Raw genomic sequence first — 24,167 nt, forward strand, 5'->3', positions numbered from 1 at the left:
AAATGGCATATTTTGAAATTGAGGTGAAGCTGGGGGACTTCCTGTTAAGATATGGGTATGGGTCCTGGAGGCTTTTTTATAGGTCTGGTGATGACCCATATGCAGACCCAAAATCATAACCCAAGGTTGAATGGTTTGTGGGGGCTGTGTATTTAAAGTTGTTTTTTTGGGGGGGGGCGTGTCAAAAATTCAGAGGAGGAAAGGTTCAACTGGCAGAAGGGGTGGCTGTGACAAAGTGATGCTACTGATGCATGAACGTATTAAGGGTCATCATGTGATACTCCCTGTGAAGTTTGGGGATGATGACATATAAGCTCTATTAGACTATAAAATCAAAAGAGTTGGCAAACGACAAAAAATATTGAACAATGGTTTTTGAACTTTCATGGCCCTGCTCTATGGCGAAAACTTACAGTTTGCACAACTTTAGTTGTCCATCTTGTCTTGAATGAGCACAAAATTTTGGAGACAGATGAAATCTGTAAGCAGAGATCCTTCAGATGTAACAACAGTGATGCTGCCCAAAACAGTCAAAAATGGCCAAATTAAGGCCTTTTGTAGTTTCCTGTACAATCCTGTCTTGCAGCAATCCTGTCTCTGAGCACTGCTGGCAGTTCCTTTGACCTCATGGTTTGGTTTTTGCACTGATATGCATTGTCAGCTGTGAGGCCTTCTAGAGAGAGGTGTGTGCCTTTCAAATCATGTCCAATCAACTTAATTACCACAAATGGACTCCAATCAGAGTGTAGAAACATCTCAGCAATGATCAAGAGAAATAGGAGGAGCCTGAGGCTCTGAAGGCTTTTGTCAGTGTGATATTTCAGATTTAATTGTTCATAAATTTGCAATAATGTCTAAAATTCTGTTTTTTTTCTTTGTCATGGTGGGGTACTAAGTGTAGATTAATGAGAATAAAAATGAAATTAAACGATTTTAGCATCAGTCAGCAACATAAAAAAATTGAGAAAGGTAAAGGAGGTCTGAATACTTTCAAAATGCACAGTGCCTCTTCATTATTCAAGAACAATATAGGTAATATATTTGTAGATAAAAGGTTGGCATTGTTGTTATGCACTCTGCTTGCAATGTCTTGCGAAATTATGGACGATGGAGGGCGCTGTTCAGCTGTAACCGCATGCAACACAGGACGGAGCGGAAAGCTGAGGAGAATACACTCAAAACAAACCGGAAGTACATTTTTTAGGCTGTAAATGCCAGTGGATAATATCCGAATTTGTCTTACATTTAATGTAACCATTTGTCCACTATCTTGTCGGTTTTATTACACGTTAATGACTGATATCAGGTAGAAAATGATGTTTCTATATAAAATTTGAAATTTCTATCAGTAGTAATGCGTTTTGCATTTTCTCTCAAGGATAAAATAAACCTCTGATTTCCGTTGCTGTAAGTTTAAGAAAACCAGGGCTGTTTTGAATAAAAATGAGTTGTGAGTCTCAAACATTTTCTTATTTCGAGATTACAGCAGTTTCTTTTAATTTAATTTAATTTAATTTGTCACTAATAAGTAGGTATGAAAATAGTCTTAATTTTGTGACTCTCCGAAATCATTATTGTTTTTTAGACCACCGACCGCGGAAAATCTCACTAAAATGAAACAGATTTAAACTTTTTTGACTTAACGGTTTTGGATAAATAGCGTCAATCACGCTTTTATTTTGAAAGCGTTTACCGGAAAAGCACATCTGCAGCTAGCTTGACGGCTCGAATGAAAGTGGTTCGTGCAGTATTTGATGAGTTAGTAGAAGCGGGCAGCAGCTGTGGGAGTGAAAGTTAACTTTTTCGGGTGTATATGTTTTTAAAAACTGTTTTTACGAATGTGAAAGCGATGTCTCGGCGAGGACAGCGGCGGAAGAAGAGCGAAAACTGGTAACGTCGAACAAAATGCAGACTTCAAGCTGAGCGTTGAACCTCTGGTGGTATTTAACGTTCGCTAAAGTTGACTTAACACCGACAGTACTAAAGTCTGAGTTTATCCCCATCGAGGTAGAGTGTTTTTTTCGACAAAGCTGCATGTTTTCAGAACTTTCCTGAGTGACTTTGAGGTGAAAGACCGGAGAAAAGAAGGGAAATGCGTCTTACGGTAGTTCATGGTAAGTGCTTCAGCGACCATTCTTCTCCCAGCTTTTAAAGCACCACGCCAGACTTCACTTAGAAATCTTTTGGATTTACCGTTTGGTTTGAGACTCTTTGTTATAGGCTAACTTTTGTTGAATAAGAGAGGATGTTTATGATCTTAGAAGGTCTTGAATACTTCCATAGATGAGTATTTTCCTCCAAATCCACTTTAGCAACGACTTCTCTTCCAAACAATGCTGCATGTCTAACAGCAACTACAACTGCACGGAGAAATATTTCTCATTATCCTCTTAATGCGAATTAACCAGCGTGTGTCTTTTAGTCTGGAAAGCACCTGATAGTTTGATATGTTAATATTTGGTGTTAATAGATGCATTATTTTTAAGGTATTATCGTGGTTGTTTGGTATCAGAGCTCTCATAACTGATGTCAGAAACAAGTTTTTAACCAGTGAGACAGTCCTGTTTTTACATATTAGCCCCTAGACTTTGCTACTAACAGTTTTTTATTATTTTTCTCCATCTACATTAGTTGTAGTTTCTAAACACCTTCTGCTGTTGCGGTCCTTAGAAGCTGCACAGACAACAAAAACCTTCTGATACTACCATCATTACAAATGTAATAGGTTAGCCAGATGTAAATGAATAAAACAAACTGGGATATAGAAGAAAAGAAGTTTAAAAAAAATCAACCTTATCCTAAGTGACCGCTGTGTGTTAAACCCCACCTGTAGCATACTATGTGAGATTTTCATCTGTACAGATGGATTTTGACTAGGGTTTGGCAAGTCTTCAAAATTTAGATTAAATTGCAGTATGGTTGAGAAGTTGCAGTCTTTGACCTGAAATGTATCTCAAAATACCAGTTTACAGATTCACATTTTTTTGCAGCAGAGATGTAGCCTAATGCTCTTCACATAATGCAGACATTCAAGTGTTAATTTTCTTCTACAATATTTTGCAAAACACCCTTCTTTCCTTGCTTTTGTATTTGTGTGTTTTGTTAAAAATGAGACATAAAATCATAATTCCCCTCAGTACAACAGTTCATAACATATTTGCAAATGAGTCACTATAATGGCAATAAGTTAGTATTTAAAAATTGTTACATTTATTTTTGCCAAATATTATGTTTGTTATTATAGTAAAGAATGATGTGTTGCTTGTTTGTTGAGATATATATATAAGAACCTTAAAAATACTTCAAAAAATCAACTTTTAAATTGCAATCGCAGTATGGGGGAGGATAATTATGGATGCACAATTAGGGATGAAAATTTGCGAAAACAATCGAACTGTGATGTTTTCTCACAATATTGCATTGCAATTTAATATGCAGTCATTTTTAGGTTGCTCATCTTATGTGCTGTTCAACAAACATAAGCACAAAATCATTCTATATTATAACAAGCACAATATTAGACAAGTTAAACTAGAGATAAATTATTTAGAAAAAAAATGAGATTTTAGCTCATATAAAAAATTTGAAATCAATTGCTATATTGAAGGGGATGCTCGTTTTTCCTATTCTCATTATGATGAAGAAAAACATGTACATGATCAAGAAAAGTGGGATTTTTGTAAAAAAAAAAATGACACTCGAATGTTTGCATAATGTGTAGAGCATAAAAAAAGACTGCATTAAACTGGTATTCTGACACGTTTCAGGTCAAAGAAATACTGTACTGTCTGTGATTTTAAAAACTGCAGCATGCCTCATTGTGATAGAATCTAATTTGGGATTAATTGCCCAGCCCTATGCATAAAATTGTTTTGTTTTGTTTTTTTTCGCTGATGTGTTCAAAGTAATTTTAGCCAATATCAATACTGATATTAAGATGTAGTTTAGACCTAAACCTTCAGTCCTTAAAACACACAATTTGAAGTTTGAGGACAAACCAATTAAAAAAAATGTATCATTCTGAAAACACTTTTAAAGGTGCAAGGAATGATGGTGAATTAAAAAAAAAGACTTCAGCTGATGCAAAACTCAACTAACTTATTTATTTAAACAGCCAATATTTACAGCATATATAGGCAGATCTGTATAGGCAACATATCGGCTGTAAATATCCACAGAAATTTTCATACTTGACATTTCACTTTTAAAGCTAATATCAGCGGATAATGATAGCATATCGTTAATATTGTGTGTCCCTAGAGAAAACTGCAATCTGATTATTTGTGGAATTTATCAGCCCAACTGTCTACACATCTTCTGTTTTTATGGTCTTTGGTAAATATTAATGCAGAAAACAAGAACCTTCTGATACCATCACTACAAATGTAATGGAGTTTAGCCAGATGTAAATGAATGAATAAGTGATTTGAAAAAATAAATATTGTATAATTAGTGTTGAACTCCACCTGTGGCATGTCAGAAAGAGATTTTCATCTTTACAGTAGGATTTTGACCATCCAGTGAGTATTTAATCCAACAGCTGGGGCTGGATTAGGCCTAATCTCTTCAATGTTGTGGCATTGTTTGTTGTGTTAATCTCATTTTGAAATTATAATTACCCTTTAACAATGATATTTTATCACAAGAAGATTATGCTCTTTGCTATCTTCATTGTCCCTTTCACATCTTTTGTCTTTTTTGGCCTTATGACATGAAATAATCCTTTATTTATCAATGCTGACACAAAGTAGCAAGACGATACACACCCAATTTCACAACAAGTTGGGCTTGTTTCTAGGGCTGTCAAAATTTACCAGTAGTGCACTACTTTTTAAAATTGTGATTAATCACATGTTATTTTGTCCCTTTGCACACTGTGGTTAAGCCACTACTGTATCTCTGCAGCCACAGTGATGTAAAATACATTTAACACCGCTATAATGTCATATTTCACTTGTAAAAAATTCAGAGAGGTCAGTGGGCAAATCAAAAGTAATCACCATTTTACTGTTCACTTATTTTCCTTTCAACCCATCAGGAGTTCCTTTTCACTGGTTAAATTCATGTTGTAATCTTTAATCTGCCTGCAAAAAAGAAAGTCTGTATCTAAAAAAGGAAGTAAAGTACACTTAGTTTAAGACAGTTGAAAAATCCATAATGACGCATTAAACAGAGTTTTAAATGAAAATTGGTGGAATTTTAAAAATGCAGTAAAAAGGGTACAATTAATTTAGATTAACTACAAAAATTCTGAGATTAATGGTGTTTAGAAACTAATCTTTTGCCAGCCAGAGTTGTTATATAAATTGTGAACTAAAGGGAAAATTTTAAATAATTTTCAAACTTAGTTTCACCGTTTTTTTGTAACGGTCTGAGGACTGAAGGTACTGGTACTCAGGTACTGTTGCAGTACTGAAAGTGGCATTCTTTCCCATTCTTGCTTGATGTACATCTGAAGTTTCACAACAGAGTGGGATTTTTATAGTCATATTTATGCTTCATAATGCTCCTTACATTTTTAATAGAAGACAGGTCTGATACCAGCACTATTTGACTGTGAAGCCATGCTGTTGTAACTTGTGGAGAATGTGGCTTGGCATTGTCTTGCAGAAACAAACAGGGACGTCCCTGAGAAAGATGCCATCTGGGTGGAGGCATATGTTGTTCTGCACCTCTTAGTATTAATGGTGCCTTCACAGATGTGCAAATGACCCATGCTATGGGCACTAACACACCCCCTCACCACCACAGACGCTGGCTTTTGAACTTTGGTCCAATAACAGTCTGGTTGGTCATCTTCCCTTTAGCCCTGAATAAATGAATGGACATTGTTCAGACCACTGCACACTTTTACACCTTAGGACAGCCGATCACAAATGGCTGACCTAAAGAAGATGATAGCACTGGATGAAGTTGGCATTTGGCTTTTGTTTCATGTTGCTGGCATCAAATTCAGAATGTGTGTTTAAATATCTTGTCTTTGTGCTGTATTTATTTTAAGAATTGTTGTAAATATAAGAAAAAACGTAAATGGGTTGTTTGTAGCTACGTATTCCCGTGCTGTTTGCCTGACATGAAGGCTATCAATATCACAAATCACCCTGCAGACCTCCCACTACACTTTAAGCCGGAGGAGGAAGACAGAAGTGTTAAAGAGTCTCAAGTTAAGAGACTTGAATTGTGACGGTGCTTCTCACCCTCTTCATTTCATAAACATTGCTTCCTATGGAAATGCTATTTCAACTATCAAGTACAGTGATACTCAACGTGTGGCTCTTGAGCCACATGTGGCTCTTTTGTGTCTTCATTTAAAATATTATTCACCCTGAAACCCATAAGAAGGGAAATTTTGACTTCAGAAAATATCCATTGCAACTCACGTTAACCAGTTTGTTTCCCACAATTACACAGTTGGTTTTAATAGTCAACCAATAATGTTTGTCTGTATATTTCCGTTGCCCTTATGTAAAAATTTTCCCCTTTTTAATTTTTTTTTTTGCCACTTGTAATCCATTTTTACTGCTTTAAACCCACTTCGGCCACTGCTTTTTGCCAGTTTACCCATTTTCCCACCTTTTTCAATGTTTTTTACCTGATTTAGTCACTCTTCTCTCATTTTTGCCATGTTTTTGCCACTTTTTGATCATTTTTTCACCTTTATCTAATTTTTTTGTTACTTCTCACCCATTTTTGCCACTTTGTGCTAATTTTGCCCCTTTTCATTAGTTTTTTGCCTCTTTTAACCTACTTTTTGCTATTTTTCACACCCCCCCCCCAACTTTAAACTCATTTAAGCTGCCTTTTGCCATTAAATGCCACTTTTACCCATTTTTGTCACCTTTTTGCTGCTTCTTTCCTATTTCAATCACTTTTCACCCTTTTTTGACACATTTTTGCATCTTTTTGATCATTTTTGCCACTTTTATCTCATGTTTTTGTCACTTCTCACCCATTTTTGCCACTTTTATGTCTATTTTGCCCCTTTTCAACCATTTTTGTCACCTTTTTGCTGCTCCTTGAACATTTTTGCCATCTTAACTTACTTTTTGCCGCTTTTACCCATTTTTGCCACCTTTTAACACTTAGATTGTGGCTCTTGCAAAGGTATTTTTCAACAATCTGGCTCTTTGGTTGAGCAGGGTTGAGTAACACTTTTCAAGTAAATAAACCTTGAGGGGTAAACGATCAAGTAGTGACGCAGACATGCCTGTTCTGCAAGTCAACTCTTTTATATGAACTACAGGAGCTGACTTCTGTTTTAGAGCCAGTTCCCTTTCTTCTATTTTATTAAGAGCCAAATTGGTACCAAACAAAGAGCTTTTTGGGAGCACACGGGACTGGTTCCTTTCACTGAACTGAACCCAATGATCCAGATCTAACAAAAAAAAAAAAAAGCGAGACCGATTTCCCATGCAACATGGGAGGCTGGACAGACAGCAACACTGGAAACAAAAACAAGGTCGGGGTTAACCATACCAAACTGTGACAAACTACTCTGAACTAAACTGGACCACTTGGTGGAAACAGACCAGATGTGAGCATTGTCTTGACTCTGTCCACCAGATTTAGTAGGAGGCTTTTAATCCATGTCTGTCACTGTTTTTCCATGAGTTATTAAAACATTTTGCTTGAATGTGTTGCTACTTTCTGGACGCAAGAGTCACTGAAGATTATTTCTGCAATTTGAACCATTGATGGAGCCAACAACAGCACAAAACTTTGGCATTTTGATGGTGATTCTCGGTGCAGAAATTACTTCCTGCCCACCATCTGGAGTTTTTCACTGTGGTGCACTGAGACAACATCTGCAAACAACCTGTAGAATAGATGGGATAAATAACAAAACAATGGAGGGTACACACAATAAAGGAGTAAAATTAACTCCACAGCAGTGGTTCCCAACCGTTGGGTTTAACTTGGGCGTTAAAGGGGGTCACAGAGCTGTCTTAAGTTGGTTTCAGATGTGTCTGTGGATAAAATACGCTACATATTCTATGATGTACAGAATCCCTAAGAAAACATACAAAACATATTTTATTTTTATCTATTTTGACTTGGTAATTAGTACATTTTTGTTGTCTCTCAGGATCTTGATTGTTTATCTCATTATCTTTTGAATAACAAGTTGGTTTTCTCAACATCTCTACATTTTTCAGGAATTTGGGTTTGGGCTTCTAATTATGAAGGTGGTTGTGGTTCCTGTGTCAAGAATTGTTCAGATTCACTGGTTTACATCTTTGTTTGGTGGTGTGTAGTACTGACTCTGTGACAAAGACTGCAGTTCTTGTGCCTCTCTAGAAAAGGAGCAGTCAAAAAGTAGCAAATGAAGCATGAAACTCCTGCTTGTCTCCAGTGACTGTTTGACCCCCAGCAGGGAGATTCCTGCCATATGGCCTTCCTAACAATCGGAACTTTCTCCACTATTCAGAAAGATCTGCGATGCACATGTGCCTTCACTCTGCCGATCACATTGTTTGAATGTTGAATTCATCTTAATCTTCTGCAGGACTCCGTATGATGGTGTGAGGATGACACAGGCTGGTGCTGGCGGTGGCTGCAGCCCTGGAGGCTGATGAAGCTGCTCCATCGGCTGGTCAGGATGCACATAGCTTCAGTGGGTGTCAGCAAGTTCTGCTTCCTGCTCTCCCTTGCGTTCTGCGGCCTCCTGCTCCTGCTCATCCCCGCCCTCCAGCCCCCCGCTCGCCAGGTGGACTTGCCTCAGCCCCGACCACAAGTCAGACCCGCACAGACGAGACCATCGCACCATGCCAGACTCCCAGCAGGGTCTGACCAAGAAGAGGAAACGGAGTCTACCGCAGGGCTCAAAAGGAGCTCAGCAGGACAGGGGGAATCTATTGAGACTGACATTACTAGGAAGGAAAAACAGGATCCCAAGAGGAGGACAGACTCTAAACCAGGTGCCCTTTCTGGAGGAAATCCTTATGGGCTTTCAGGACTGAGAACTCGAGACCCGTTAGAGTTAAAGGACATTTTTATTGCAGTGAAAACAACCAAAAAATATCACAAGTCCAGACTGGGGCTGCTGACACAGACGTGGGTTTCCCAAGCTCAAGAACATGTAAGTAGAGCTGCAGTTGACCAAAAATGTTTCTGTGAAGCTGGCTACTCCTTAGAAGAGTCTCAACATCTTAAATTATTTCAAAATTGCGGAAGATTAAAGACAAAAAATTTTAACCAATTTTAACTTTTTAATCCTGTGAACGTATATGCCAGGTGATTAAACCAGACTGCAAACAGACAAATGTTTCATAGAGTTGATTCCATAGACAGGAGCACTCACAGAAACTTGCATGATTAAACGTGATTATAGAAGCAAAACAAATATGGAGCATGGTTAACATCATAGGCCCCATCTTGGTATGCTGTGCATGACACATTATAAAAGCTCTGGTTATTGCCATAATTTGACAAGCTCATCTTCTCTATCAATTCTCAACTCTGATCAGCACACAGTTGTGTTCTTTAACTGTGAAAGTCAAGTTGGTAACACTCCCTGCTCTTCTTGCTCTCATTGGCTCTTATGGTAATTCCAATTAAGACCACCAGATCTTCACCTGTAAGTTTTACGTTTAATATTTATGATTGGAACTGAGGAGGCTCCAACTTGATTGCAAGCAGTAAAATAATTGTATTGACACCTCACACATAAGGATGTTTTGGGCAAGTAAACGGTTGTCAAGCCCCAAAATCAGTCCAGAGTTGTCTATTGTGTATCAAGCCTAAAAGGCTTAGCATTCTCAGATGTGATGCATTTCTCTCTTTTCTGGCAAACATATGTGAGTTCCATCTTTGACTTGAGCCCAGCACACACTGGAAGATTTTTAAAATCTTAACTGATGTGCCATTGCAATACTGGACAATGTTGTGATTTGCGATTGCAGTTAATACATAAATGGTGTCATGAGACTACTCACTTGTTTAGCAAGGAAAATACAGAGAATGATAATGTGAAGTGTTTATTTACATATACTTCTACAAATTGCGAAGCGTCCTGCTGTAAACCTAAAAGCCTTTCTGCAGGCATTCCTGTAAACCTCTTAAGTACTACTTATTACAGAAATGATTGCAGCCTTTTATGCAGTTATATAATTTCACAACTGACATTGCAGTTGTGATTGCAATTAGATTAATTGTGCAGCATTACAACAAATAATTAACAGTTTGTTTCCATAGTGTGTGTTGTGCGACGAGATGACCAACTCAGCACACCTCACAATAACAGATTCATTCACCTACTCTCATTCAGTCTACACTCCTGCTACGTTCCACTGTGGTAGCAGGTTTGGTCTAACTCTTCTTCTTGTCAATTGTGTTGTGGTATGTTTTACTGTGGACATGTATAAACTCAGGTACAAATGCGCAGGTTATACATTTATCTTTACAATCTAAACACTGCAGATGCTTTGGGAGATTTTCTGTTTTGGTTATTGGGAACAAAAGAGAAAAGGAAAAAAAAACAAATTTTCCCAGTTACTTATTGCCTTGATAAAAAGGGGACTATATAACTTAATACTTGAATTGCAGAACTAAACTTTATACTGTATGTCTTGTTATAACTCCTAAAAAATCATATTATTCTACTGGATTACTTTGTGGTGGTTCCTTCGTGCACTAGTGGTAATGAGATGTCAAAGTGGAGTTTATTTCATGGTCTTTGTCATCCTTTTTTGAAGCTTCATAACCTTGAATGTAAAAACAATGACTCATGACTTCAGTATGTACATTACATTACATCATGTTTATGATGTAATGTTATACAAGCTCAGACACATTTGCCAAAGAGAGACAACTTTTGTAAAAAGAGACTGTCCTAGGCATAAACCACACCAGGGTGTACTGCTTTTTTTCAAATCTATGAATACACAGGCTTTAACATATGTGTAATATCTGTGCATTACCTCAGGGCTTATATAAAAGACAGTTGCCTGATTAAGGAATAAAAAACAGCTTTCTGGCATTCTTTAAGTTGGTGTGAACACAGTTCTGTTTGGTCACAGCTGTAAAAAATTATCATTACACCTCTTATAATTACTAATGACATTGAATAAAGTTGCAGCCCTAAATCAGGGTTGTGACATTACCTGATATTTAAACTTCAGTATGATAATCAGATTTTAAGGGATGAGAATTGATCATATTTTATTGCTACTGATGTCATTATCAATTCTTCTTATCAATTCAATTCTTTATTGGTCCCTTCCTGTAAATTTTCTTTTTCGAAAAAGTAGACTGTACAGGTTCTCAACGTTAACAACTCAAAATTTCATTGATTCTGTTTCTCTCTGAACACTGAACGAGATGTATGCCACCTTCAGTGGAAGACAGTGACAAGAACACTTTAATTACTGGCTATAACAATCAGTTTTGATAACTAAAAATCTTAAACATCAAGTGTTTGGACGGAAAACATGCTAGAATACAATTCTCATGTTTGTTGGAAATATCTCAGTAGGGCATTGTAGGGCATTGATGAGGGAATTGTTAAGATTAAATGTAAATGATGTCGATGGATTGAATCAATTGGAACCAGTTCTCGATTCCCATCCCTACAGACTTTATCCATACCAATTACACACCACAGCAGCAAAATATAAGTCCTACGTTGAATTCTTGGTTTTACTTTCAATAAAAACATCCATGAAATTCCTGCATAGTATCTTACTATACAAAAATATTGTTAACATTTCAATGCTGAAGCATTGCCATGTTTTTCTACAGTTAAAGTGTGGAGGAGGTGAATGACTGAGTGTTGTTCCTCTTCTTCACAGCTCTTTTATGGAATAGTTGTATTTATTTTAAAAGTCTTGGTACTCTGATTGGATCACTCTTAAGTATGTGATATTGAAAAGTTAAAGAAATATTGACAGCCCTGCTCTAAAACACTGTCATCAAGATAGTACCATCTTAAATAACACAAAAATACATCATGTATAATTCTTTGGGAGTTAGAATTGCAGCCGCCCCTAACCCATGTTACCCAAGACCCAAACCTCCCATCCCGTCTGCCAGGGGTGTGGTACACGAGCTAAACGCCCTCTGTAATAAATCTATATCTTGCGGTCATCAAAGCTATCAGCTTCATTCTGATGGCAGTTCTAAACGCTCAAAAGCCCCTCTCTTATACAAACACATTCCTGCTGCATGTCCTCGCTGACATTTAGTGGAACCACAGGACGTTTTTAAGAAAATAAATCTTGACTTCACCCCTCGTCTGCTCCATCAGAATTTCTCTATCAGAACGAGATGCTTATTGACGTCATTGGGGAATTATTTAAGACTTACAGACGCCATATGTTGTCTTTGCTCTGAGTTTATTACTTCAAATTTAACTTAATGTGTGGCTGAACCCCATAACCCTGCCTTAAAACCATCTCTCAGCCACCACATATTATAGATAATATCTCTGTGAAATAAATCTTAGTAATTCTGACAGCAGATCTTCACCCAGGATTCATTTAACCATGTCTGACATTCCTTTTTTCATTCCAGCCTGACCAGTACATAACTTGGACAGTGTTATGGTGCCACTATGGGGCTATTAAATATGTATCAACATATGTTTTACAGTATGCACAAACATGAAAACTAGAAAAGAACATCCATATAAACTTAATCACAAAATTGTCTCTTAATTGATAATCACTTAAACTTTTATCTGTAAATGTTCCTTCATTTTCATGACTGTCTGACAGCAGATTTACTACCTTTCCATAATCCTTTGTGATCATGGGACAAGCAGCTTCTAAGGTAATAACTTCATCTAGCTTTGTCCTTTCACAAGTGAAGATTTGGGAAGTAAAGTGTTGGATTCATAGACAGTTGAATTTGTGAGAAATATTTGTTTAAGTGTAATTCATAGCAGTTAAAGAGTGCCATGGGTGTGAGAAAGAGCATTTTGCATGATTTATGTCATTCAAATGAAGGCAAGAAGTACTAAAGTCACACCCTCAATGTGGACACATTACTGCCTCTATGTCCATATATCACAGCATGTAAAACAGCTCAGGACATTCTACATCATTCAACATTTCTAACCAAAGTAGTTTAGAAAATTAACTTTTACCCTCTTTGGTGTGAAATTAAATTACAACTAGGGGTGGGAAATATTGAAAACAATATTATATCACCATTTTTTCATGGCCAGATAATGATCTTGATTTTAACAACATTTTTTCATTCAGTTTTTAAAACTTAATTTCTAAGTTAATGACCTGGCAAATAACTTATTCCTCTCTATATTTTTTAATCCACAAATACTGTGTTCACAAGCACTTTTTAAATTTTTCTTCTGCAACAACCTGTTGGTCAGTGCATACAGTATTTTAAAATTTGCCATTTCATAGTTGGCGCCATCAGGGTAGGGGTCTGAAGGTCTTTCCCCAGAATATTTAAGGCCTAAATGTTTATTTTCCTGAATTTTCTGCGCAACTTTAAAATAATGATTTGTGTCTCCGCAGACACATTTTAACGCCTTGATTTTTATTTTAAAGGATGTGGACAATAAATAGAATTCCTACAGCTGAAGTTCTGCAGGAGTAGTCTGTTTACATGCATTTTTATATCACAGTTACTTCATCCTTTGTATAAACTGCCAAAATAAGAAAATATAACATAATCCAGGATATAATCAATTTCTATGACATGTAGCTGCATGTTTCTATGACATGTAGCTGCAAATTAGTGACTGCGTTATTTAGATCTTGATTTTTATTTAAAAAGAGGTCAGGAAAATGTTTAATAGTAACAAGTACCATCTCATAGATTTACAGAACGGTGTTTACCATTATATTGTAGAGTTTTAAACAGAAAACGTCCAAGAATCCTGAAGTAGTTTCTCTGTTGCTGAACTTTCAATGCCACTACTTATTTCCCAAGGGTGTACCGATGAACCCAGCCAGGGGAATGTCAGTCAAACGGGGTCTGTGTGCCCTCATAGCTTTGAAAAGACATCTCATCATATGAACTAAATGAAAACACCTGTGGGGAGAGTGGGTAGGGGATTATGTGTAGCATCAAGAGTCCTTACTTCATGCAAACTGAATCCTTAGACTTGTTCTAATGTTGTACAGCTGTGGAGCCACGTTAATGGAAATTGTCCACTAAAAATAGGTTTTTCCTGCTCAAGAGAAACCTTCAATCCTTCCACTTTAGGAAATACAGAACATAGTGTTGTGTGCTTTCTTCAAACTACTTATTATATAAATGACTGTCAGTTTATTTCCAGTTAATCTACTGTTGGGTTCTTGAGTAAATCTTAGGCAGGAAAATAATAACAAGAAAGATCATTTAATTAATTTAACAGGGTCATAAATTTTCAGCCGACTTTTCACAGTGGGTTTTCACACTTTGGTTTAAAGTAGTCCTAACTATGGTCTATAAAGTTTTAAGTATTCAACACAGAGAGCACTGTGACTGGCCCTGTATTGAGAGCTATTTGAGCAATTAGTAAGTCCTTTTGCAGGACAAAGAGCCTCAGTGTGGAGAGAAGGAGGCTTAACCGCAGAAACAGTCTGCCCCACTTCACCCAGAAATGCCCCAGTCACCAAGAGTGGAGGAGTTCCAGTCCAGCCTGTGCTCCCAGTATCAACAGATCTACTTTGAGTCGCGGTCTGCTGTTTGAGGGTCTGTTTTGTGTTAGCTGTCAGCTTTAAAAAACCATTTACAGTTTGACACCAGGAGCCACTCGACTGCAGGCCTATAAAATTAAAAGCTGCTCAAACTGATTAGCATTTACTGTAGATGTGTCGAGGTAGCTCTTTTCCTGCAGCAGTCCAGGGTGTCTTCATGTAAAGAGACAGACTGCTGATATTTAATAGGAGGAAGTAAAGTTAAACATGCTCTCTGACCATGTCATTAGACAGTGTGTGAAGGTTAAAGTGTGTCTGCAGGGCTTTGAGGAGGTTGTGAATGTGTCTCTGTCTTGTGCATGCTCAAAATAACAGACTGTGCAACTACAGGTCTGTGGAAAAGACTTGAAGAGTACATACAGTACAGCTAGGAACCAATGTTCTATAGCATATTTTCTGACAAGGGCCTTTGCAATGAAAGCACTCAAGCAAAATAACAAACTTTAATTGGGAAGAACTTGAAATAGCATGTTTAATTATTAATTTAACATAGCTTTAGCAGAGATACCAGCGAATTTGTGCTGCTACAGACTTTACAGCTTGTTCTGACTTCGTTTAACACCACAGGTTGCTTCTTTGAATCATCATAGACTTAAAATAAGAAAGTCATCATTTAAAACACATTTTAACAGTTGTTTAAGCCATATAAGTTTAGCTGCAGCAGCATAGAGCCAAAGTCAAACTGTGCCACTCCACGTCAGCACACTGCTTGTGTTAAAGCCCTGGACAGGCAAACAGAGACACTGTACAAAGCAGGTGCATCTGTTGTATGCTGCTGTTATTATACACATTAAACGTTGAAAGGAGAGAACACTTTTTACCTCATTGCTGAGCTTCACGTTTATTACACTGACACAGGCAATTGACATTTGGCTTGTTACCTGGCTGCTCTTTTGTGCCAGACCCAAACATGCTGATGACTGGACTCATTTTAATCTGCCTCGCTAATGGCAGCAATGGTTATGCCTCTTATGCACAACCTGTGATGATGGTGGTGCAAAAATCCATGCAGTGGCAGACATTGTAATGGTGATGGTATTAACAGCCCACAACTAGATTAAACTTTTTTTTTCTTAAATACACAATATGTAAATACCACTAACAGGAGCCTCTGAATCAAAACAGCAAAAGACGATGAGAAGAGACCAGCACTTCTCAGTTCCGCCCACCTCCATCCGACCTCTGACCACTGTCCCACAATGACAGCACTCCATAAGATGTACTTACTTAATAGGTGTTTTGGTTTCACTGATGAATTTCACATAGTGAGACAGAAAAGCTGTTATATTGGCCTTCTTCGCTCTTGCTGTGAGATTCTTGCAGAGCATTCTGGGATGGGTTTGGATTACTTTTAGAAAGTATTGGAAACAAGCAGGGATGTGCGTGGTTAGACGGTTAAATTTGTTGATCGTTTAAATAAGCCGGCGCAAGATTGAGTTGGTTAAACTACCATTTTTATAAACACAGGCTTGAAATCCTGGTCTATAATGCTCTTTTAAACTTTAATGAACCTCCAGCCTCTAGAGACCGCTGTAGCTTTTGTTAATAGCCACTGCCTTCCTGTCTGGGCTTTTCCCACAGCATTCCACAGGACTTAAATATGAGAAGCTCAGCAACTGCTTAGCAGTTAGCACGTAGTAGGAAAAGCACGGTGCAACTGTTGTTTGAGTAATAAATGGAAATAAAGTGGTATGTAGGCTGTCGGGGGTTGATTATAATTAGTCAACTGAAGTGAAAAATGGTCACATATCAAAGCACGATATTAATCTTCAAAGAGGGACGAAAGCTGGCAGAGCTAGCTTTTAATGTTAGCCACGCTGTAGAGAGGATGTCAGGCTCACATCACACCCACTGACACAGTGACCTTGTGAGGAATCTGACTGATTTCTAAGTATTTTCTCCTCTTTAGACTAGTAGGTTAAACGAAATTTAATCGGCAATTAGCCAAATATGGAAAATAGACGCTTAGGAACACCCTTAGAAACAACCAGATCTCATTGTTGTGAACAACAGTTTTTTATAGAACAATTTCAATATGTAACATGTTATTTTTAAAAAAGTTTGATGTGTGAGCTGATGAAACCATTACTTATATTCTGTAACTCTGAAACCTGTCATTTTTCTTCGGGAGAGAAACAGAAAGGTTAAAAGATGATACAATAGGCGATTTGTTTTAACTCTCTCTTTGCTTCACCCCCAGCAACTGCACACATGTCCTCAATAACAAGTGGAAACAATGGAGCTCTTCATAGTGTCACAGTGTGAGAGCATGAATGTGTTTTATCTTCGCTGAACAAACACTTTTCATCTGTTTGTGTTTCTCTGTTTCAGACCTTCATATTCACCGACGGGGAGGACAAGGAGCTGCAGAAGAGAATGGGTAAAGAGATGAACAGAAGAGTGCTTCTCCAAATATTTGCTCATTCATTTTGTGTGTAGTGACTCTTCAGATCATAATAATGACCCTAGCTGTAAACATCTTTATTTCTACTGTAGAAAGGGTTGTTTTAACCCATTAAGGCCTGATACAACATTAGTGTGTTTAGAATGGTCTCTTTGTTTTTAAGACATGTGACTAAAGATCTGCAACATGATATGCAAGGATACAATTGTGGAAGGCATGTGGGATAAAAATGTTTTTGCTTTAGCCTATTTGGCCTCTACAAGGGAGTGTTTATAAAGTTGAGCAGTGATACAAACGATGGCTGATAATCTGAGCGAGGAAAGTGACAAAGGGATGATCACTGCATCATTTAAGATGATGATCACAACAATGAATTTGATGGGAAAAGCAACATCTGGACAGTGACGCAGATTATGCTGTGACTGTGGACCAGCTGGCCAAGGCTCAGTGGACATAGGGCATGTTTGACAGGGAAGAGCATGCTTTTGAGTTTAAGTTTTCTAAATGTTTTTGATGTTGCAAAAAGCAGAGAAGTGAAGGTTTTAGTAGTGGTTAGTACTTGTTTTAGACAGTGTTTTATATACAACCTTAGGACTAAAGGAGGCCACTATTATATTTATAGTTAGAATAACAATATTTCTTCCAGGAGCTCATGTCTGTTCTGCTTGTTCATGGGTTATGAAAGAATGAAATGTAATGGTGTCAAGTTGAATTAGATACAGTGAAATTAAATGTGGAGATTCAGGATTGCCTACTTCAGCTCTGAATTAAACCCTGTTTTCCTCTGTTGTCTTTCCCAGGAGCTAACATCATCAACACTAACTGCTCAGCCGCTCACACCCGACAGGCTCTGTGCTGTAAGATGTCAGTGGAGTATGACAAGTTCATCGAGTCGCAGAAAAAGTGAGTTATCAAAGATCTGAGCAGATTAAATCAGTCAGTTTTAACAGTTATTAATTAGATTTGTGTTTCTGTGTTTTAGGTGGTTCTGTCACGTTGATGATGATAACTACGTAATCCTGCCCAGCCTGCTGCACCTCCTCTCCTCCTACCACCACAGCCAGGATGTTTACCTGGGCCGGCCCAGTCTGGACCATCCTATCGAGGCCGCAGAGAGAGTCAAAAGTGACGGATCGGTTAGTAAACTTACACATTTCTAAGAGTTTCTGGCTCCTCTCACAAGTAAAGTAATTCATTTTTTTATTGAGTACCCCCTATTTTTCTATCTTATCTCAGGTTTCTGTCAAGTTCTGGTTTGCCACAGGTGGAGCAGGTTTCTGTATCAGCAGAGGTCTGGCACTAAAAATGAGTCCATGGGCAAGGTAGGTCATAGACTCACCTCGTGTGATCTAACCTGTTGTAATCTCTTAGGCCAGGATATTATTGTAGAAATATGCCATGATTGTGAACAGATAACCCTCCTAGTAAGCTGTCAAGTAAGACAGCTGTTGGGTAACACTCAGATAAGGTGTCTGGACTTGTTGTAGTCAGATTTAGTAATGGAAACAGCACAGATGTGTGCTTGGAAAAAAAAAAAAAGTTGGGGCATTAAAGCTGCATTTCCAAGTGGTCCTGTTTGATCGAGTACGGTTTGTAGTTTCCACAGACACGCTCACTTGGTGCGTGCGGGAGAGTGTAAAGTTGAATTTTATGCAGGCAGTTAAGCCAAGTGTAACACAAAAATGATGCGAAATACCTGAAATACAGATTCTCTTTAGGACAAATAGGACTGATGTGAGGTGTGACACCATTAAGAAAATATACGGTGACATTTTGTTTCATCCAAGGTCCAAACTATATAATGTTTTTTTAATATATCGATTAGATTAATCTTATAAATATGGACTGCCATCACAAAGCTGGGGTTGGGTCCTGAGGTTAGATTATATGAAAGCCGCTGGTCTAAACAATTGATTAAAGTGCAGAAAGGTTTCTAACAATGAGTGTTTTGGAAGCACTTGTTGCTTTCACCACTCATGTCTTAATAAAAGGGAGCATTTTTGTATTTTTCTTAGGCTGTGGGCTTACTGTGGCTTTTAAACCCAGTCATATTGGAATGTGGGTATCTCTTCTGGCATGCTTTCTATAAAAGTGATGCACTAGTAACTTGTTTGCAACCCCTCCCCCACAAAACTGGAATTCAAAAATAAATATTTACAATAAGGAAAGATTCTCCTTTTTGTTTGCATCTCCAGAAGGATGTTTTTGTTAAAATGAGGACTAAGTGGGTTAAATATTGCTGGAGTTGGGCCAAAACCTCTTATCTTCATTATCATTATTTTATTTCTAAGTCATAAATCTGTTATTTTGGACACCCTTTACATCTGTCAGTGGGCTTTTAAACCAATGAGAGATGTCAAAAAGATGCTGACTATGACCATTCGGTGTTAAAATAATTTGGAAAAATACAGCAGGTTTTGTTTGGAGATAGGAGGTTTTGGCCCAACGGCAGCAATATGTAAAGTTTTTTGGACAAATTTTGTTGAGGACCAACCACAGGCCCCGTGATGCTCTTATATTAGCTAACCTCACTAACTTCTGTTAAACTCTCTCTTTGAATCAATCTAGTCCTGATACGTTAATTACTTAAGAAAACCACAGAGGGAATTGGTTCTCTTAGTGCACTGTAATATGAACTGCTGTCTAACAACCAAAAGGACAGATAAATAGATCATAATGCTGTTCCTCTAGTTAAGCAGAGCAGAAAGCCCTGGTGGTGACCTTTCCTAATCTGAGTTGAAATATACTGGGAACATCACCCAAATAAATCTTTGTTTAAAAAATTAGTATCTTGAGGTCATAAATTCCTCTTAATCAGAGGGAATGTTGGGTTTGAGATGGCTGCAGTGAAAAGTTTTGGGGTAAAACAGAAGAGAGATCTTTCTGCAGATTGAAAGTGCGCCCTCTGGTTTCAGTTTGGGGAATTTCATCAGCACAGCAGAGAAGATCCGACTGCCAGATGACTGCACCATCGGATACATCATAGAGGCGCTGCTGGAGGTGACGCTGACACACACTCACCTGTTCCACTCTCACCTGGAGAACCTGCAGAAGCTGCCAACAGACAGCGTGCTCAACCAGGTCTGTGTTTGTGTTGACAGAATATATTATATTTGGGAGCTTTGTAAGGCAGAAAAATCAAATTCTTCAGATAAATGCTGCTGTTGATGCAGTGTAAAGTATTGATGTAGTGTTTTTGACCATACTTTCCCTACACATTTGAAGACTGACTAAAATGGCACTGCTGCACTCCTATGATCTATCATCTGCTCTTTGCATTTTGGCTGAACCATGTATGTTCTATGTTTGTTGTTCAACAGGTGACTCTGAGCTATGGAGGCTTTGAGAACAGGAGGAATGTGGTCAGCATAGTTGGAGGTTTTTCACTGAATGAAGACCCCACAAGGTAAACGTCTTTATTTTAAACTGCACCTCTGTGGGTTTAATCTGGGATTTAAAGTAGGGTTGTTACGAAGTGTTGCAAGCTAAGCCCAGGTAAATAGAGACATAATCTACTAGCCTAAACATTAAGTGCATTAAAGAAAAGAGACAGTCAGTAGACAGAAAGAAAGGACTGGTCTTCATGACAGGAGATACAAGCTGGGCAAGCTCACCTGTCTGCCTTTTGTGGTGATCAGTCAGCCCAAGCTTTAAGTTCAGTTTTAGTTTGGTTGGGTTTTAATTTAAAAATGGTGACTAGTTTCGTTTAAGTCCATGGGTGTGGGTCAGCTGTAGGGTCCTGTAACATAAGGAGTTGGCGTCTTCTCATCCTCTCAGCGACAGCCTTCTATCTGAGTCTTGTTATGTCATTTAAAGTGACACAGCAGCAGCTTTACATGCACTGCTGGCATGGTGCATTCAAGACTACTGGACAATCCAGAAACATCTTAACACATTGTTTATTTTCCATATGAAAACCAGTCCATAACAGTTTACAAAAACAGAAGAAAAGAAGAGGCACTCTACGTTGCTATTTTCTAACACTAAGTGATTAATTTGAACGTTGATTGACCATCATATAGTCTAAATTAAAACACTCAGAAATCAGTTAAGCTGAGTGCAGTTTATCTAACATGACTCAACACCAAGTGACAGCATCAGCATGTAAGCAATGTGGAATGATGTGTTGCTAGTATCACACATGCTAGCTTCAGGTTGTTTTCAGTGGCCTCTGTATGTCTATTAGATAGTTTATGCAGCGGAACATGGGGTTATTTTTCACTTTTCTATGTTGAAACTTGGAGCCTTTTTCTCCTAACATGGTAACACTTCAATTGAACAGGACTCTGAATGTGCTCTCCTCTCATCCTGCAGGTTTAAGACAGTCCATTGCCTCCTGTATTCAAGCACTGACTGGTGTCCAAAGCTCAAAGCTCGCCACAAACACTGACAGCCCGTGTTTTTAACAGGCAGCACTGATACCTGTGAAACCTCTATGCCACTAGCTGGATTCAGCACATCATGTCAATAATTAGTGGAGCCAAAGAATGACTTCTTCCAGCTAATGGAGTGTAAATAAGGCTGATGGCACATCGTTTAAACAGTGAAGTTTGTGGAGTGGATTATTAACACTATGGATAATGTCCAACTCAAAAACAGGACTGTCTGTTTTTGTGCTCTGTCATTACTATGAGACCCTGGTATATGAAGTATTTGTGTGTTTGTGGTATTTCGTTCAGTCTGGAATTGTGATAAGCTTATTTTTAAGACAGTGGTCATGTAAACATTGGTTAGTATTGGGTGTGATTAATTTTGCCAGCTTTTACGTCACAGCAGGCGGTCAAACGAGAGATTTACTAAGGAACCACTGTATTCTTCATCAAATGTGCAGCATGGAGGTTGAAGATGGTCTGGACGAGGTTTTCATGATACCAGACTATTAAAGAATAATACAGTAAAAATTAAACTATTGATACTTGGTTTAAATAAATGACAATAAAACTGTGTAAAACCTTATTTGTACTTGGTTAGTATCATCTATAGGCCTAATTGGAATTGGAACTAGAATTATTCACAAATTAAAGACATGGTTGATTTATCTTAGAAATAAGAAGAGGTCCCTAGGTAATACTAATCATATGCAAATAGTGCTTAAGACACTCCAAATTGGATGATATCTTGTCCAAAAGTGCACGCTGTCTAAATTGCACAAATGCATTGGCAGACTTTCAGGACCTTAACTTTGGTAAATAAATGGTCGGTGGACTTCAGCATGTACATTTATTTCCTAAGTCTCTGACTACCCAAAGCTCTTGTGGCACCACAGGCACACAATGATGGAGAATGCTTCTATAAACAGGTGCCATTTTTTATGAAATAATTAGTCATACAGATCCACACACCAAAAACAACTTGTGACACACTGGTGAGACAAACTGGAGTTAAGTGTCTAACCCAAGGGCACATTGGCATGATGGAAATTGAATTTCTGACTCTACTTACTGAGCCACAGCCACCCAAACTTTACAGATGCATTCCTGCAATTTAGACGGTGCTTTCTGTCTTTGGCTTGCAGCAGCTCTTAGTTAAAAATATTACTCAAGATCTCAAACTCTTACAAAATTCAGCTGCTTTTCTTTTGAAGCGATCATTGAGCAAATAGCATAGATTGCATCGTTCTAAAACCTGGTATAAAATATCAAAGTTCAACTGCCTTAGTTCAAGAAATTGTTAAATTTGACAACACGTGTTGCAAAATGTGCATGGATAGAAGCCACAAAGGTTAAGAGGAGTCAAATGGGCTAGTTTACTGTTTAAGGCAGCTAAAAACTGAAGCTATCCTCTTACTATCAGAGAAGTGGCTCGACTTAGACACCCTGCTTTGAAATTGATCAACTTCAACTCCAAAATCACGTCACTTTAGCTTGACAAATGCCTGTATGGATGTTTAACTTGAACATCTGCCATGTCCATTGAGAAGAAGAGTCTTTGGTGATGCTACACTAAATGAAGGACCAGAGCAGTATTACTTATCATGACTGTTTAAGATAGAAGAAATCTTTCTTTCCTCATCAGTCTTACAGTTTTTAGGTAAATTAATCTCTTTATTGTTCAAGCGTTGACAAGAGTCAACATCATATGTAGTTGCTTAGAAGAAGAGAATAAATACTTTTTAAAGACTCTTTTAAACAAGTACACATTGTCATAAATCTTTGGACAAGAAATGAGATTAATTCAGATGTAATCTTTTGTTGCAGTTTTTTATTCACATTTTCAGCCAAATATCTTCTTGCATTTGCCTTTTTCGGATTGTCCCATCTTTTTGGTTTTGCACTACTTGGATCGATTCCTGTACATTGATGTTCTGGTGTAAATATGAAGTATTTTATCTTTGTATTGGCTGTAGTTTGAGCTCTATATGCTTCTTTTTTAAAATTTGCTGGAGCAAATTGTTTCAGAACTTCATGAAATAAGATATTTAAAATCTAAATTAGTTGGGTATACAAGAAACTCCAGTAAATTTGTATACCCGACTTAAAAAAAAAAAGCTATTCAGGCCTTGTTCTTTCCTGTAATATCTTGAATTAAGACCTCTATCTTTACCTGTCAGTATAAACCAAGTGTCATCAGATAATTTTGAGTAGAAATCAGACAAACTTACAAAGGTTTGACTTTTTTTCAGTGTGCCTCACAACTAAAACCAAGCTATAGTTGGATGGGTTGTCTGCAAACTCTGTGCTGTAAATGTTCATGGTACATAGGCAAGCCCTTCCAAATAGTTTTTGTCTTATAATCCCTTTCTTTGCTCCAGTAAATGTCCCCTGTCTCCACCAGCATCAGTATTTCTGCCTGTGCAGTATTCGTGTAGAACACTACCCACTGCAGGTCAGTGGATGAGACTGAGCAACATGTTTCTGCAAACTACATACCACTGATGTTTTATTCTTTTGTTTTATAAGAATAAACTTTCTGCCTTCTTGAAGATTTGTTGTCCTGTTTTATTGCCCACACTGCACTTAAACAGAAAACTGGTGAAAACAACCCTTTGCTTTGGCACCGTTGTAATTACACAAAGAGAGTGACCTCATGCATAAGTGGGATGACATGTCTGAACAGATTTATAGGAGTACGTTTCATTAAACCTCCTGGGAGCTGTGTGTGTGTAATCAGTCAAA

At 37.8% G+C, this 24,167-nt stretch overlaps 1 protein-coding gene across 1 annotated transcript; it reads left to right on the forward strand.

The window, feature by feature from the left end:
* The first annotated feature begins 1,699 nt into the window (after positions 1–1,699).
* Positions 1,700–23,974, forward strand: rfng (RFNG O-fucosylpeptide 3-beta-N-acetylglucosaminyltransferase). The gene is made up of 9 exons (XM_041815653.1): positions 1,700–2,114; positions 8,507–9,079; positions 16,980–17,028; positions 17,853–17,955; positions 18,035–18,188; positions 18,289–18,374; positions 19,968–20,133; positions 20,373–20,458; positions 21,367–23,974. The coding sequence occupies exons 2-9, from the start codon at positions 8,573–8,575 to the stop codon at positions 21,440–21,442; spliced, it is 1,227 nt and encodes a 408-aa protein (XP_041671587.1). The 5' UTR covers positions 1,700–2,114; positions 8,507–8,572; the 3' UTR covers positions 21,443–23,974.
* Positions 23,975–24,167: the final 193 nt, after the last annotated feature.

Source organism: Cheilinus undulatus, linkage group 20 (assembly GCF_018320785.1).
Source record: "Cheilinus undulatus linkage group 20, ASM1832078v1, whole genome shotgun sequence".
Classification (NCBI taxonomy): Eukaryota; Metazoa; Chordata; class Actinopteri; order Labriformes; family Labridae; genus Cheilinus; species Cheilinus undulatus.